Source organism: Grammomys surdaster, unplaced genomic scaffold, assembly GCF_004785775.1.
Source record: "Grammomys surdaster isolate TR1022 unplaced genomic scaffold, NIH_TR_1.0 142, whole genome shotgun sequence".
NCBI lineage: Eukaryota > Metazoa > Chordata > Mammalia > Rodentia > Muridae > Grammomys > Grammomys surdaster.
The window spans coordinates 2,744,790-2,763,913 of NW_021604600.1; the positions used below are offsets into that span (position 1 = coordinate 2,744,790).

Sequence of the window (19,124 nt, forward strand, 5' to 3'; positions counted from 1 at the left end):
GGACCAAGCACCGCAAGACAACGACCTAGAACCCTTCACCTGTATGGCCCCAAAGGAACACTCCATGTCAAAGAAGAGGGGTCTCAGCAACTAATGTTTGTATCAAAGAACTCTAATCAAGAACAGCACAAAGTGTCTAGGAAAATACGCACAGCATGTGATCCAGCCGTCTATTTAAAGAAAAAAGTTTAAAATCTTCAGAACTGTTGGTATTTAAATAATTATCTGAAGGAGTCTTTTTTAAGATCATATATTGACAATTCAATGGCACAGAATATATCACACTGAGAATTACCCACAGTAAATCATCCAATATCCACAATCTATGAGTCTAATTACATATCTATGGTAAAGAAAAGCTAGGAAAACTGGGGCTCAATGGCCTGCCAAGATCTCAGCTGCTCCACATTCTGACGAGTCAAATGCATAGGTTCATGTGGGGCTGTGGAAATCCTGGGGTGTTTGGCCACGCCCCCCAGAACCCAGAGACCTGACAGGAGGTCTCCATGTAACATACAGTAGGTCACGTAAAGTCCAGGTAGAGGGCAGGGGAACAGGTCTCTGCCTCAAGATTTACATATTATCTAAAGGCTGGAGCATAGTCACCTCCTAAGCCCCTCCTCTCCCCAATATAAGGGGGCCTCTCCTGGGATTTTTTGGGAGAGCACACCATCATTCAGACTCATCATCATGTCAATAAATCTACATGTCTTCAACTCCACAGTGTCTCTTGAAATTCTGGACTCTTTGTGTAAGTGGAAAACTCGTGCGGGGGGCGGGGGGGGGGCTGGCTTCTCCTGCAATCTCTGCACTCTAGCAGCCCGCGTGACTCGCACCGCAACCCGCGCGAGTTTTGAACCACAGGTTCACAGAAGAAAAGGAGTATCCTTCAACCGTGGCCTTCCTTCCCCTCAACCCAGCATGGTCTCTGATGATGGCCAAATAAACAAGGAGTATCCAGGAAGTCACAGCTACAACACTGCAATCACTTTCCTAACTTCACAGCTATGACAGAGCATCAGACTCACATGAGGCTAGAGAACATCCAATGCTCAGTTTTCTATCAACCAGAAAATGAAGCCTCTTTCCATTCTTCCCTGCACTATTAAAATTCCCAAATTATCTATTCACAGGTATTTCTCATGATTAGTAGTTATCTTTAAAGGAATTTGTCTTTTAATTACTGAGGCCTACTACAACTTCCAGTAATTAAATACTAACACAGGGAAATTTACCAAATTGTCACTGAATTTTTAAAAGGGGACTTCTTACTTTAGGGCAGATTGACAAGTAGTCCAACTTAATGTGTCTTTATAAATACTAAGAACAAATATACACAGGAAATATGGTCTTGCCATTACCATTCTCCTGCTAGAGTGATGGCCCTCAAGGAAAGGATGAATGTCCTTCCCTATAGTTTAAAAAAGGATCTTTCTCTGTCCCAGTGATACTCAGAACAAAGAGCAGGACTAGTTACTATGTGGCAGCAGAGTCATGGAATGAGAAGTCTGAACAGAAAATGCTCTTTACATAATCTATAAAGCAAATAATGCTGTGCAAATCTGCCTTACAATATTGTAAGGAATATAAAATAATCCCTTGTGCAGGGTATACTGTAGGCACTTGTGTGCTCCTCACATAAGAAAACAAGGACAAATACACACCCCACACATACATGCAACTACTATGTACCCAAGCCAGAGAGAGATCAATGCAAACCACACACATAAATCTACTTGTTTTCAAAAAGTGGATGAAAAAATCATAAAATTTAGAGAGAAAGGACAGGATGTAAGGATCAGATAAAAAGCTAAACTTTTAAATAGATCTACTTTTCAGAGTTGACTTCAAGTCATAAATTATACTTTTCACATAATAATGCAAAAGTAAACTTTAGACAGCAATCCCTCAAAATCAAATGCAAAACAAATGCAAAATGCAAAACAAAACAAGATTTTAACTTTGTAGCCAGTTGACAACAAAACTACAACAGGGAATTATTCCAAGTGACTTTCAATCACAGTAAGGGACCCAGAACTTGAAGATCTATGCTGTAGACATCAGAAAGTGATTCAAATGCCCCTTGTTAGCACAGCACTGGATTACTACTGTAATAAGTGCACAGTGTGATGAAGCAACAAAAATCCACATGCTGTAAAGAGGATCTCCATCAAAGGAGAAAGGAGACACAGAGGTTAAGTCCAACAGAGACAAAAGCCCCTAAAATTCTCAAGTAGAATTTGAATTCATGATCTAGCTTTAAAACTATACATTCCTAGAGTGTGGTATCTCAGTACCATTTGAACTGAAGAGCCAGGACTCTTTAAACAAATAGAATGAATCCAGATCTGGTACAAGAACTATCTAAAATAAACCAGGAACATCCTAACTTCCTTACTCTCTGGTTTGATATCACCAAAATTTATGTATCAACAAGGCTACCAGTAGCCAAGTGCAGCGGCACATGTCCCAGCACCTGGGAAGACAAGTCAAAGAGACCCCATTGAGCCAATAAATAAGGGTAAACTCTAGAAGGCAGGGGATGGGATAAGTAGTTATGACATTATGACTAAGAGAAAATAAGATTAAGCCTAAGAGTTCATAAAGTTACAAAAACCATATTAGAAAGTCAATTGTTTTTAAAATAGGAAAATAAAGAGAAGGCATTAAGCACGTAGTCTTTATTTTACAAAATATACATTAGGATAATCAAAAAGCATAAGTGTCTCTGTAGAAGTATTCACAACTGAAACACAAAAAAATGAATGCCAGAACTAGTGTCACCATTCTTCAGCCCTTAATGAATTAATGGAATGGGGAATAATTACTAATTACTACCAATATTACAAAAGACACAGCCAAAGAGGACAGATACCCTGAGGGAGGTTAACAGCACCACAGACACAAGGGATCACCACAAAGGGGAACTTCAATCTTCTTAAACTGTAGACCTAACAACATTTTCATGAAATACGGACAGAGAAACATTCTAACTGAAACTCCATGAATACATCAAAAAAAAAAAAAAAGCACTACAGAAATCCCCAGAATAAAAATCTTCAAATCATGACCATGAGATGCAGAAACCAACATTAAGTACTTACAAAAACATGTACAGATGAACAATAACTAGGCCAAATTTAATACTGTTTTAATGAAACTGTTCTTTTAAGATGGAAGCATTTAAAATTTTACAATTATTTACTGTATGTGTACACACATGTGATACAGAGTCAATTATCTCCTTCTACCATGCAGTTTTCAGGAATAAAATTTAGACTGACAGCTAGTGCCTTTACCCACTGAGCCTTCTCACCAGCCCATAATGTCTTACAAGCTGTTTTAGATTCATTTTTCTAGTACTTCATATGTACTGCATTATACATCAGCTCAAAACAATTTGAAATTTTATTTCATTGTGTGTGTGTGTGTGTGTGTGTGTTGTATGGGATGTGTGTGGAAGTCTAAGGACAACTTTTAAGTCAGTTCCTTACTAATACAGTGGGTTCTAGAGGTTAAACTTAAGTTATTAGGCTGTGCTGCAAGTAATTTTACCCACTAAGCCATCTTGCCAGACCCAGTTTGAAATTTTTTAAACTTTGTCCTCAGACACAAATAATCTGAAAAGTACTGATGGATGACATGAACAGTTCACACAACAAATAAATTACAAGAAATAAAAAAAAAATTACTTAATCCACTCACAGTTTAGGACCTTAATCAATCCATATATATATATATATATATATATATATATATAAACTGTAAAAAAAAATTGTGTGTGTGTGTATGTGTGTGTGAAAAGAAGCACACACTCACATAGTATAGAATGATGATGCTACAAAATCCATGTTAATTTTCTTAGGTGGATGATGGAACAGTGATTTTTAAAACACAGTACAGATACTGAATTAGTAATGGAGCAAACACACTTGGAATTCACTTCAAAAGCCAGCCAAAAAAGGCAATGGTTATTAAATAAGAACAGTCACCAAGTGGTAACTAGCAAAGCTGGGAATCAGGCACATGTGGGCTCAATATACTCACCTCACAAGGTAGATTTTCTATTTAAACATAGCTAAGAGAACATAAGCGCTATAAGAGTTCCATGAAAAATGCTACCTGCTCTCAGTGAAGGAGCTACTACTATCAACCACAGGGGTGGGGGACACTTTAATAGAGGACTGGGTTTTAAAATAGGCCTTGAGCAATTATGTTCTCTGGACCCACAAAGACAAAAGTAGAGCAGGCCAGTAGGGGCAAGAGGCTGAGGAGAACAATGCTACCAGATCTCTTATCAGGCACTGTATTAAGCACTTTACAGATATTTCTCACTTATTCATGATATTTGAGTCTATGAAGAAAGGCTTTTTTTCCCCACCTTTGAGGCAGGATCTAACTATATCCCAGGCTGACCTGAATGTATAGCTCTCTGTTGTCCAGGCTGGCCTCAAGTTTAGTGATCCTCCTATCACAACCTCTCAAAACATGGAATTATAGGAGTAAGCCATCATGCCAAGCAAGAAAGTATTACTATTATACCAGCATCATAAAATAAAACTCAACTAAGAGGGGGGAAGTCCCTTGCCACAGACCTCAGAATCTGAATCAAAGTCTTAGTCTTTATTCAGCCCTTCGGCTAAAGGGGACTACACCATGAAGAAGCTTAAATGCTAAGAAATACATACTGCATTCTGTATGTAACAGGAAAGGCAATAGTGATTTTTGAGATGTAATTGAAAGTAAACTCTAAAAAGTCTAATCTGGCAGCATTACAAACTTGAAATTGGAAGTGGCAGAGTTTACAGATGAGGAAGGTAGGATGACTATAGCAATTATATAACTAAGATATAAGGTGGACAGAACTAGGAGCTGGAATTATGTGCAGAAGATCTACCAAATGCCTTCCCTCAAAATAACTCCCTTACCTTACTGGAAGTCACTCCTCCTAGGCCACATCTCTTTTCTCTGCTTCTTCAACAACTACAGAAATGGCAGTTTTTCTGTCAAGATTACACAGTATCCTAGCCACAATGAGACACTAACCCTTAGGTATGGTCTGCCTAGAATAGTCATTACTTCTCCATATTATGATACTCATTTGACATCAGAACACTATATACCTATCTTGCAGTTGGATCAGCCTAGGCTTCATGCCAATAACACACAATAAATCAGGGCCCTTCACATATGTGCCATGGGCAGCTCACTAAAGACCCAAATACAAAAGACAGCATTCTATTCCATTTCTATTGTAATTTTAAAGATAGTTATACATTATGTAACTTGAAGGAATATGTTTCAGAATTTTACAAATTTGACCAATATCCCTGATGAAACCTTATCTGATCCACCAACATAAACATTAGGACTAGGAAGACACCTGGAAACCTACACGATCACTTGAGAACCTGAATCTGAAAGAGCAAATCAGTTATCAAGTACAGCAGTGAAGGGCAGCACATCTGATGCCCAAGAACCCTCAAACCACACAGGATATGAGGATTGGCTCCAACAGTGTGTTTGATCTCTGAACTCTGGGTGTTTGGGTTTAAGAAAGGTACTCAAATGGCTTTAGTTGACAGCAAGGAACTGTGTTATCCCAGCCATCATTTCTAGGACATATACAGGATACTAGTTTGTACAGCTATGGTTCTCAATCTTCCTAATGCAACCTTTTAGTACACTTTCTGTACTAAAGTATACTAAACACAATAAGTACTTTCTGTGTTGTGGTGACCTCCAACCAGAAAATTGTTTTCATTGCTACGTCATAAGTGTAATTTTGCTACTGTTATTAATCATAATGTAAATATTTTGGAGATAGAGGTTTTGCCAAAGGAGCTACGACCCACAGGTTGAGAACCACATTCTTCACTAAACCTTCCTTTTATTTTCTCCTTTAATGATCAAAAAGAAAAAGAAAAAAATGTAGAACTGCAGTACAGCTCTGCTGCTCACTAGCACAGAACTCCAATATCCAAAACAAAATTTAATACAAAAGTAACAATAGCCACTCTTTTTCAGAGTTGCTGTAAAAAATTTTAAATCGAGCATGAAATCACTTTGTAAATAATCTGGCTTAGCACAGACACATAGACACAGACAGACATACACAGTATTCTCATGATTCTGTTTCTGTTTTTAATTTGTACATATGTGTACAGGTGTCTTCCCCACATGTATACATGCATGCCTGGTGTCCACAGAGCCAGAAGGGGGCATCAGACTCCCTGGGACTGGAGTTGCAAACAGCAGGAGGCATTGTGTAGGTACAAGAAACTAAACCAGGGTTTTTTTTTATTGTTTGGTTTCTTTTTTAAGAAGAGCAATTAGTGCTCTTAGCCCCTGAGCTATCATCTCTCCAGTCCCATAATTATATTTCTTAATGTGCCCAAAAACCAGGTATCTATGCCATGTTCTTAAAGATTAGAAGAATGTCAAGAGTTAAAATGTACTAATCTGATGATAAGTACCTACATTCTTTTAGTGGGGCAGATACCAACAAAGTCATTGTCTGAACAGCCCCATGGAATCTTCTAAAGCATGAATTGTTTGTTTGTGGATGGACTGTTTGCTCCATCTGAGCTTGACAACTGGAGGGAAGAAGCAACAGATGTTCAGTGACTGGCCAGTTCCTCTAGGCACTGCCTCAGTGCAGGCATAGAACAATGGCTTCTACACAGACAAGGAACAATCGTACCACAACAAAAGACTCAAGATAACACCATGTGCTCCCTGCAAAAATGTTTGTTATACAGAGAAGAAAAAAATCATTTGAAGAACAGAGAATGAACAATTAATAACAGAGCAAATAATTTTTGAAAGCAGAGGCAACAGATGACAGGTTTTACTCAAGTTTTTAATGACTTCTCTCTCGCTATTATAAAAAGGGGGGGCGCCTTGGATTTTTTGTTTTGTTTTGAGTATGTGGAAACTATGAGGTCATTGTTTTCCAGAGTTTTTACTATAGGAAACAGCTGTGGGGAACTATACAAACAGAAAACACTGCCCCATTTAGTTGCCCCTCATTGTGAGGAGGGTATAAAGAGACAGGAAAAATCCATCAAACCACATGTATCAAAACAGAAGTGGCCAAGTCAAAGCAAAAGCCTGAAACACACAAAGGAAGATGTCAAACAATTCACTGGGAACCAGCATCTGTATGTCATGTCAGCTATGTTTGGGTTAAGGGTTTGTTCTATGGACAGATCAGACAGGCCAGTTCTCATCCTGTCTAACGCTGCAGCCCTTTATTACAATTCCTCACGTTGTGGTAACCCCAACCATAAAATTATTTTTGTTGCTACTTCATAACTGTAATTTTGCTAGTGTTATGAGTCATGTTTTCTGATGGTCCCTGACAACACCTGCTGAAAGAGTCATTTGACACCCCCTCAAAGGGGGTCTCAATTCACAGGTTGAGAACTGCTGACTTAAATGATTCACTTTTTACAGCTCCTGAAAATGGAGCAATCAACAAAGACAACATTAAAAATGGATTTTTGCCTAGGTTTCTAAAGTTCAAATACAAACAAATTCATCCCTCACCTCCAAAACCACTTTCCACTTCACCTGTCTTGAAAAGTGCCACCCCAAGATAACCTGTCTCAAGAACCCTCCATATTATTTTCAACTCTTCCTACCTCATTCTTTCCCTTTATAGTTGCCAAATACTGTCAAATCACCTGGCAGTGCACATTCTTCACACATTTAAGTAAGGAAAGAAGCAAGAGACAGGACAGGACAGGACATACAGCCCCTTATCACCAGACTGCTTAAGGGAGCCTGATGACAGGAAGAGCACCTTTATGCACAGTAACTTGTTCTCTGGCTTTATTTGCTCATAAAGTCCTGAGTACTGAAGTCTGCCACTCCATCTTCTGATTCTTCCCTGTTCTCTGAAAGTTTAAAGCCTCAAGTGAGGTCTGCCCCAGGTCTACAACAGACCTTGCTGTCATCAGCACATCCATACTGCTAATAGGCTAGTTTGCAAGCTGTCTTTAGCTGTGGCTTCTTCAGTTCAGACTAACCAGTAGTGTGCACATTCCACAAACCAGGAGCAGGAACTTGATACTGAATAAAGATGTAATCGTTACCCACTGCATACAGGGAACTGGGTGAAAAACCAATGGGTTCAGAAATCTGAATCCTCTTGTCTCTGGATAAGTTCTCTGTTTTTCAACAATTCATACAATGTAGGGATTATCTGGTCCTAGGAAGAATCTACAAATAAGTGCACCCAATCCTGTTATCCTTTGAGGAATAGATGGTTCTTTACTATCTCAATTTCTTCTCAATTATTAGCTGACACAGGCTTTCTCACTATATCATAATTATTTGACATTTTGTTGAAGGCTACTGATTTTTGTCAATGGCATATGAGTATTCAGTAGGGATAGCTCTCTGTCCCAAATTAATATAGATATTTAATGTTAAAATTCACACAGAATAACTGTTTTTTTTTTACTTGACAAGATGAAAAACTCTAAAGAAGAGCATGAAAGAGAGTAAGCAATATTTGATATCAATAGAACTGATGAAACAGGATGCAAAACTCATAAATACATCATCAAATGCTAAAGAAGCCTTCTGAACAGAAGCAAGGTGATCATAAGATTGGATGAGAACAGCATCCATTAGCACTCGCGAGCACTGTGTGCAGGCCCTCTGCCAGGTTCTTTTCTCATTTATTCCAAAACAGGCTTAGGAAGTAGATATACTGTCATCTCCTCTGCAGATGAGGAAGTGAAGCCCAGAGATGTAACCCTCAAGGTCTCACAGTAAGTGAGCAGTGGGACTAGAAGAGGCCACTACCTTACAGCTTACCAAATTACACAAAAGCCTTGGTATACATCTACATCACACAGGCAGTCAACTCCAAATTACTAAAGAGAGAAATGTTTTGGAACATAACAGAAAAGGAAAAAGTATCAAAATCAGAATAGATAGCATAACCAAGTGGAATTTATTCCTGCTGTGAAATGAAGTTTCAACATATTAAACATCAAACAATGTAAAATACCATACATTAACAGAATGCCGGGTGGAGGCAGGAATACCTCAAACTGATACAAAAAAGAAACATTTAACAAAACCAATACTCTTTCAATGAATTAAGGGGGGTGGGAGGAATCAACAAACCAAGAAGAAAAGGATACTGTCTCAGGACAGAGGCAAGCACTCTCAATGATGGAAGCCTGAAAAGTATCACCTCTAAGACCAAGAAATGAAACAAGGATACCCACTTTGCAATAAAAATCAGAAAAAAAAAACCTTAAAAATATCAAAGAAACCTATCTCTCTCTATTCACAAATGATATCTTTTATGTAGAAAACTATAGATACAAGGAAAATCTGCTAAAATAAACTAAATAGCAAAGTTGCAAAATACAGAATCAACATGACAAAAGTATATCAATTACATACTTTTATACACTATTAATAAACAATCCAAAAAAGAAATTAGCAAGTCTATTTATGCAGCTGAGAGTGTAGCTCTCAATTCAGCAGCAGAAAACCTGTTTGATATGTGTAGGCCCTGGATCCCATTCCCAAACCAAAAAGAGCTATTCTTTTTACAACAGCATCACTGAGAATAAAATATCAGTTTTAATCAAGGCAGAAAAAAACTGTACTAAAAATAGAAAACACGGCTGAAAGAAATAAGAAATGACATAAGTGGAGCTGTCCCATTTTTATGAACTGCAAAATTCAGTACCATTATAATGATACTGCTACCCAGAGCAGTCTACGGATGAACATAAACCCCATCAAAATTTTAACAGCATTTTTTTCCAGAAATAAAAGTCCTTAAGTTCATACAGAATATCAAGAGACTCTGAAGATAAAAGGATCTTGAAAAGGATAAAGGTGAAGATATCACACCAGATTTTCTAACTTACCACACATAGTAATCAAAACAGTGTGGCACTGACATTAAGACAAACATATAGAACACATATTGCACATATACATAAATAGCCCAATTGTTGGCAATGATGAGGAAAGGATAGTCTAGCTCTACATGTGTCTCAAATCTATCTCCTCCCTCCAGTGTTCTCACCAGGTCCATTATAAAAGCCTACTGCCTGGTCTCCAAGCTTGGTTTCTGCTCACTATTCAGCACCAGAATGCACATGAAATGTTTGAACATAATCATGCCAGAACACTGCTTGAAACCAGTAACAACTAGCCTTTGCTCAGAATGAATGAAACCTTAAATATTTCACCTTGGCCTCTAAGGCCCCGTGAGACCTATCCCTTTCCAGCCTCATCTGTCCCACTCTTGTGCCTCCTTGCACTGCAAACAAGGTATGTCAGACTGCTCAATACACCTCCAGCTCTTTCCAACAATACAGCCTTTTGAACCCATTTTGCTCATACACCTCATCTTTTTCTCTTAGCTCTTAGGATTTAAAATTTCTTATGTGTCAGTGTTGACTAATATCTGCCTCCTCTGTAACAAGTTGTGAGAAGGGACCAATGTTGCCTACTGCCTTCTTTATTTTACCATTGCTGTATCATTGTATTTAAACACTATATACCCAAAGATTAGCTAGCACAGTGTCAGGAACTCCAATGTGAAGAAGCGTTAACTCCTGACAGTGAATTCTGACAGTGAATTAAAAGATGAATCAGTCTTCTGCTTATATTTCAGCTTACAATCTGGTCCTTTCTGAACTCCTACTGAACCTACAATTAATAGTTCAAAATTGCTTCCTTGTAACAGATAGGTCCTCTGACAGCAAGAACTTTGCTCCAATCTTCACACTAAATCCTCTATTTCCAACCTCTCACCTAAACTAGCTCCTTTAAACACAATAATTGACAATAATTGGTGTGCTTTAAGTCAGATGCCATGTTTTAAACATGACTCCCAAAGCTCCTGTTCTTGAAATGTAATCCCCAATACAAACACTGAGACCTTTAAAAAGCAATTAGGCATAAAGACCTTGCCCTCAAGAATGGATAAATGTCATTATCACAGGAGTAGGTTCCTGATAAAAGAACAAGCTTACACTCCATTATACCCTCCTTCCTCACCCCCTGCAAACTCCCAAGCTCTCAGTCTCCTGACCAATCATCTTCTGCCACAGGATGATGGAGGAAGAATCCTCTTTGATAGATGTGGACCCCTCAACATTGGGATTCTCCATCTCCAGAATTTTAAGAAATACATTTCTTTAGAAATCACCCAGTCTATGTATTATACTAGCAAAAAGAACCAGAACATCAGCAAACACTGAGTTCTATAATTGTCTGTGTATTTCATTCCCCAAGTAGCCCTCTTAGGCAATTTCGTTCCCGCCTCCTGTGACTGATAAGAAGTGATATAAATCAGCTCATGCATTTAAAGAATCTGAAAGGGTTGTTTTTAAGCAGGATTTCTGCAAGTACCTGATCCTCAGGAGCAATGGCATACATTCAAAGCCGGCTGCAGATGACCTTATTTTCACTACAATCACCACAGTCTCAGAGGGAAAAAATGCTGCTCGTCTCAGCATGTCTGCTAGGCCTGCTCAAGTACTCCATGAGCCTTGTCATGTCATTGGCTGTGCTGATAAGGCCACTCCAGGCCAAGTGTTTTGATTACTGCAAACCTGAAGGAGTCTCCAGATTACATCTATCAGTAGATCACTCTGCTGCAGTTGCTCTTTAAGACCACGGTTTGAAAACTGAGCCTATAAAACTTACCTATCTTGGATGAAAGTGGCTCATCTGTCTTTTTCACACTTGTTACAAAGAGGACTGAGTACTAACCAAAAGGCATTCCTAGGAACCTGAACACTGAAGCTCCTGGTAAAATTAAAGCAATACGTTGATTCCTCCTTAAAACATCGGAATGAGCATTCAGATTTCAAAATCATTTATTTACCTCACTGTTTTATAAAGAAAGTGGCTCACACAAGGGTTGCATCCAAGTTTTACGATAGTGAGCATGCTTGTGCACACGCACAGTGTGTACACATACATTCTGTGTACACACACACACACACACCCACACACACACACACACACCCCAAATCTACAAGGTAAACAGGCTAGAGGCTGGGAAAGTTAGGGAAGTCTGTGCTGAAGACAGACAAAATGCGTCTCCATCTCAGCACTGCTGATACCTTGGGCTGAAGGATGGGAGGGAGAGTTTGCATTGTAGCCTACAGATTCCCTGAAATATACCCACTAGATACAATAGCACTCTCATCCCAGAGTGGAAGAGCCAAGTGTATCTCCAAAGATAGACAATGTCCCAGGGAGTGAGAGGTAGGTGGCACAGGAAAAGATAAAAATGCTCTCATCAGAAACCAGTACATGAACAGTATCAGGGCATTAAAAGATACATGTTTAAAAAAAAAAGATATAAGCTGCAGCTAGAGAACTTTCTTGAAGCATATCAAAGTAGGGCCAACTTGTCATTCTAGCCAATAAAACTCAACTTTTGCAACCACAGTGCAACCAGAAGCAAAACAAAACAAAACAAAACAAAAAAACAAAACAAAACAAAAAAAAAACTAAAGAAAACAAAAACCACATTTACCTGGCAAATTCCTTAAGCTCAAATCAGTGTGGTTAGAAGGAAGAATTCTAACTAAAAACTTACAGAAAGAAACATGAGTGACCTGGAAGGCTTAACACGATCAGATTACACTCAAATCCAGTGAATGCTCTTCTAGACTTTAAGGCAAAACCAAGAAGGCCAAATGATTCTATCTCCTCTGCCAACTCCAATCAGGTGATGGCTGCCTGGAGCCAAGAACTGAGGACTCTGAGATTCAATGAGCTACTTGAATATGGAAAACACACAAATAAGTATCCATGATGTCCACAAACAGACAGGGGATCAGGGACAGACAAGCCTCATATCCATCTCCAACCAATCCTCCACAGAGAGCAAGAGACAAAAAGAGAAGGAGAAAGGGACAGGCAAAAAGAGGGAGAGAGAGGAAAACAGAAAGAGAAATCCTGCACTCTCCTACTTTATCAACTCAGGCTCCCAACTCCCTAGGAGAGACCAAAGCAGCCCACAAAGCCCTTCACAATTTCTTCTCAACATGATTCCCCAAAGGCAGTCTACACCACTATGGCTGGTCATGGTGCAACCAACTACCTAATGTTTCAGTGTTTCCTCAAAGCATATGCAATTTCACACTACCCCTTATCACTTCCTGGCCCAGGAAACTTTTGTGCCTTCTGTTCAGTAATGTCCTATCATCTGCTCCTTGGAGCCTGCTATGACTCAAAGTTCAATCCTTAGATAGGCAGTAGCAGTATCACCTGGGAACTAGTTAAAAAGCAGAGGCCCCACTCAGCTAATCAGAATTTACTTTATAACAAGATCCTCAAGTGAACTATAAATGTGACTCATGTACAAGTTCAAGTGCAAGATGAGCTCTCAGGGAACCTAAGTCCCACTGGAATCTACCCCCTCATAGCAAGTGTCTGGCCCATTGTAGATGATGTCATTTGGGTGGGCTACCTAAGAGACAAAACCCTACTCATCTGCTATATATATAAGCAGGAAACCAAAACACCTGCTTCTAGCCCTCATGGCAGCCAACTGACAGGTATGTCACTTGTGATGTCAGCAGAAGCCTACTGAGGGCTCCTAGAAGAACATTTATTTCTCTCATGACTTCCTGTCTTCTAACTGGAATATAGGGTGCCTCAGGTACTTCTGTCAGACAACCATGAGATAACAAACACAGACAAAAATCCCAATAACAACTAAGGACAACAGAGTGGAAACAGAATGGTCTGCATCAGCAGTGGGTTCATGAACTCTCCGGGTTACCAGAGAACCACCAGACTACTGTGCCAGCCTGTTCAACATTTCTACTTCCCAAGTCTTTCATTAAGGAATCTTCCTCCTGATGCTGAATGCATCCCTATCTGAGTAAACCGTTACTAAAAGGAGGTGAATTAATGAATACACACTGAACTGTACTGACATTTCAGAAGATTACAGTGTTTCAACCATAAGGACTCCCAAGAACCAGCTCAACATTGCCAAATATGCCTCCAAAGTCTCTGTTCTCCTAAAAGTATTGACCCATTTCTGTTGGTAGCGTAATGGATGTAAAAGTGAGCACAACCTCATAAAAAGCAATGGAAACGACATCGAAGAATGCATTCAACTTTGCCAAGGTATACCTATCAATCATCCTGCACACCTAGAATTACTAACCTATTTCTGCTAGCTCTCATTGTGTGTAAATACTGAAGGGAACAGCAGCCCCTAAAAGCAACTGCAGTGTTCACATGCTAAGAAGCTGACATACCAAGAAACTGCAAACTTCACACTTGATCCTGCCTTGAAAACTTCCCCTCCGTTGTGGCTACCTGTGGGTAACTATTAAGCAAAGGAGAGGGATCCTACAAAAAATGCCCGTTCTCCTAGTTCCTTACTCTGAGAACTCTAGCATGAATTCTTCGGTCTAATATTTCCATTCAAAATTTCAAGATCAAACGCTAACACCTTTCTTTTTAAGCAATATAAATACATTATAAGCAGCAACAACAACTAAAAGGGTGGTGGTCGGCAGCGGCAGCGCTGCTCCTCAGCAAGAAGGCAGGACCTAACCCAAGCGGACTTCACAGCTGCATCATCATCCAGTCCTGCCATCCAGTCAGTACTTAGAGAAATGCATTCTAGAGAGAAACTTGATAGCACAATGGAAAACCAGTACCACTTGCCATAAATAGAAGACAAATGAAAAAAATTCAATAAAAGCATAATAACCTTATTAAATTCAGCTACTGTTGGGCTGACAAGATGGACCATCAGGTAAACATGACAACCTGAATTCAATCCCCAGAACCCACAAACTGACCTCTACACAAGTGCCCCCCCACACACACAACCACGCACATGTAAATATGTTTTAGTGTTGTCTACCAAAGTCTCTAAACTTGAAACTTGTTTTCTTACTTTAAAAGAGGAGTGGAGAGGGGTAGGTTGATCTCAGCACACAGGAGGCTATCAGGAAGATCTCAAGTTGAAAGTCAGCCTTGGGCTACATAGTGGAACCCTGTCTCAAAACATAAAGATGGCTGACAGAAAATCAAGGTGAGACAGCTGTCCAAAATAAATGGGGGTAACTATCAAACGGAGGAGTCCTAAGCATGAGGAAATGTGAGAAGGAATGGAAAGACTGTCCATTCACTGTCCAAGTTCATTCTTGCTAATATCATACCCATATTCCACCTTATAGTATCCCTTATACAATCTCCAATCACCTCCCTGCTCAGCTTACAGTAAGAACTCAACTCCTTAGGACAGTCTAAATAACCCTCACCATCTGAGACCCAGCAAACACCTCTGCCTCCCAGCCTCATCCTCTCAGTACATGGGCGACTCCAACAGCAGCTGCAAGCCAAGAGCCAGGACCCCCTCCTCCATCTATTACATCATCAGGCTCTGCCTTCTTCAAAGTACTATCTGATAACACCTAGTTCATTTTACGTAAGAATAAAAAGAGTACTGTGCATGTACAGTACTAGACATAGCTGAAGCACTTTATCTATCACACTGAACGCCCTAAAAGTGCCCAAACTGGGTTATCTCGCTGTCCAACGTAACCTGTCAACTTGCTATGAGTAAGTACCAGGTAAACGGGAGCATAAAGAGGCTCAGTAATTTGCTACTTAAGCAGCAGAATCCAGATTCGAACACAGATGGATACTCTCCCACCAAAGACTGAAGTTCCATGAAGGCAGGGTCTTGCTCCTAGCAACGTCCATCCCCAAGGCGGATCACAGGACCTGGCGCCTATGTTCTGGCGCTTGGCTTCCAAGCTGGATGCATGGCTGGTGGGAGGAATGCGTTCCTTTGTCATCTGGGTTGTCTTCCAGAACTCTCTGAGCATCCAGCGCAAAAATCCTCCCAGCCCGAAGAGGAGGGGCCCAAGAAGAGCCGGAGCTCCAAAAGGCCCCCCGGGCTCACCTTGAAGTCTCGGCTGTGCTGCGGGGTGTACTCCAGCGTCCAGAGCGCCCGCACCAGGTGCGCTAGCTGCTCGGTGACCTCGCCCTGGCCGTGCGGCCCGCGGCCCGCCGGCTGCTCCGGCTCCGGCTCCGGCCGGCCCGCCCGGTACTGGCCCAGTGCCAGGTACTCGGCGAAGAGCTCGGTGTTACTGAGGCATTGCAGCGTGGCGTTCATGAAGCACGTGTTGCCGTGGTTGCGGAGCCCCGCCACGCCGGGCACCGGCTCCGAGGCGCAGGAGGGAGGCGCGGGCGAGGCAGGCGGCGGCGGGCACGGCGGCGGCGTGGGCGCGGAGGCTGGCCCGGGCGGGAAGCAGCTGCGGAGGCCGCCGCGGTCCGGGGCGGCGCCCTCGGAGCTGAGGTGCGAGAGCGTGGACAGCGTCTTGAGGACGCGGCTCATGAAGCTGCCCACCGAGCGCGCCGACGACGGCGACGAGGGCGCGGCCGGCCCGGGGCCCCCAGCGCCGCCGCCGCCCCCCGCGCGGCCGCTCCGGAACAGCCGCTTGCTGAACGAGCGCTTCTCCTTCCCGCCCGCCGCCACCGGCGGCCCGGGCCCGGGCCCGGGGGCCGTTACCTTGGACATGGCGGCGGCTGCCGACGCTCATCACCGCGCCAGTCCGCCCGGACCGCGACTCCGCCACGGCCGCCGCCGCATCCCGCCGCCTGCGCCTCACCCGGCCCGGGGGGCTTCGCGCCCTACACCACCTCAGAGCTCTGCGGAGCGAGCAAGCAAGAGAGCGGCGATCTAGGGGCGCGCGTGCGTCGCGCGGCCGCCCAAGTGAGCAGCTCACGTGACTCGCTGGACTCGCAGCCCCGCCCCACACTGAAGCCGTGAGGCCGCCATATTGACTGTGGGAATAGTGCTGTCTCTAAACCCTGACGCTAGGACTCCCAGCTCAGGGCGTGGCTCTGCGTGGTGAAGCTCAAGTGTGTCCATGTTTAGTATTGGCATGGTCCTCACGCTAGGGCAGGCGCTGGATGGTGGGTTTTAGGGGTGGGTCTCCGTCTTTGCTTGTCAAACGGAAAAGATCTAGAGAAAGTATGGAAATCGAGCTGCCACGAACCAGGTGACAGAGGAGCTGATAGAGGCAGCTTTGTCTTATCCCGGGCGAGTCAACTCAGCCTGGCCCCCGAGGGACTGCCGCGTACCACCCGAACGTGGTCACGGTGCTGGCACATTCTAGTGGGCTTTTCTTTCAGGATGTACCTTGGAGTCCCAACAAACTAGTATTATTAGAATTGCCTTACTGAAAAGTTTTGTGAAATAAAGCCTTTAAATCCACTGAGCTCTCCCTTTAATCACTCAATACACTGTGCATTTACTCATTCATTCATTCATTCATTCAATAAATAACAACTGAACATTAGCTGTTTGCCAAATGCTGTACTAAACTTTAAGACTACTATAAGAATGAAACTAACTGGATTTCCGCCCGCCTTTCTACAATTTATACTCTCAGTAGATGCTCATTCATGATAACCTCTGTATTCCACATACTTTGGCCACACATGGAATACCTTCTTTACTCTTCAGTTCAGTGCCTTTGATATCCCATTTAAACTTAAGTTTGGCTCAAAGACTTAACCTTTAAATCAAGGGTCACAGATGTACTACTATCACAGAGGCTAGATAGGTCATAAAAATGAACAGGAATCCTGGTGAAGGGCCAGTCATCTGCTGATCAGGTCATACTTCACACATCTTGGGAATACAAGAATTGTTTTGGACAGTGGCAACCAACTAATTAACATTCTTCTAAAGAGATGGCTTTTGCTCACCTCCAGTCAGTCGTTCCGGTGTGAGAACGAGGGCTTAGTGTTGCCGGGTTATCTGATTTTTAGAGAGAAGGTGGAAATTCTATTTTTAAATTTTGGTTCAATTTAAAAAAGAAAAAAAAGAAGCCATAGTGCATGGGAGAACAGTATGCATTAAGGCTGACTTCTACTCAAAACCCACTGGTTTCTGACCTTCTTTTTTTATGTTCTCTTTGCTGAGAGATGAACCTGACTTCTGGTTACTGCAAAACAGAGATATTGGGAAACAGGGAAAGCCCACCCTATACCCATCTCAAAGTAAATAGTTTTGGCCTCTAGATTTCTACTCAATAGTAAGTGTGGTACCCTGTAATTATGTTCTTGGTTTGCTCTGAATAGGCTCAAACCACCTTCACTTCTACTTCCTAATCAAAACATCTATCCTAGCTCTACATCGGGCTCCTTACAGCATCAGAAAGAATGCTGCTTGATCATAATAGAAGCTGAAGCCTATGGCCCTCCACCTTTGCACACATGCTTGCTGCTCCTAGTGATTTGATCCCAGTTGAGAACCTTTACCCAAACTGATCCATCTGCTCCAGGTATCTTGAACTTCCTCATTTAGTTCACCTCTCTTCATCTCTAAAATCTTGCCTTCATTAATTTCCATCATTTCTCCAGACTCTCTTAGTACCTTTTGGCCGTACCATTAACTTGACCCTGTTGGAATTCAGCATACAATGAGCTACTGTCTTAGTGGTTTTCTCTTGCTGTGAAGTTATTATGACTAAGGTAACTGGTAAGAGAAAGTACATGGTTAGGGGCTTGCTTACAGTTTCAGAGTTAGTTCACCATCATCGTTGTGGATAGCAAGCGAGCAGAGATGATGCTGAAGCTGTAGCTGAGAGTTTACATCTCATCCAAAGGTTGACGGCAGAAAGAATGAGAGCAAGAACAAGAGTGTGTGTGTACATGCAAATGAGAGAGAGAGAGAGAGAGGCAGAGAGAGGCAGAGACAGACAGAGAGACAGAAACAGGGACAGAGACAAAGACAGATAGAAACAAAGACAGCAACAGGGTGGGCTTAGTGTTTGCTTTCAAAAACTCAAAGCTCGACCTCAGTGACACATCTATCCCAATAAGGCAACACCTCCTAGTTCTTTTCAAAACCCAAAATGGTTCCACTAATTCAGGACCTAGCATTCAAACAAATGAGCTTATGGGGGTCACCTTCATTCAAGTCATCACAGTCATCTTCAGTAAACCCTAGGCTCAATCCACAAGAACTTCACCCATTTTATTCATTCAGGATACTCAGTCAAGATGGCTTATTCTACAAGAAAACATCTAAACTACATCTGAATTTCTTGAGGGATACCTGAGAACTGCTT

The 19,124-nt window shown here is 41.8% G+C and overlaps 1 protein-coding gene across 1 annotated transcript in view; it reads right to left on the bottom strand.

Moving 5' to 3' along the window:
• The window catches only part of Usp31 (ubiquitin specific peptidase 31), a 59,617-nt gene extending 43,056 nt beyond the window's left edge, over positions 1-16,561 (bottom strand). The window contains exon 1 of the mRNA XM_028764229.1: positions 15,944-16,561. Within this exon, the coding sequence (XP_028620062.1) occupies positions 15,944-16,561 (618 nt within the window). The remainder of the gene's footprint in view (positions 1-15,943) is intronic.
• Positions 16,562-19,124: the final 2,563 nt, after the last annotated feature.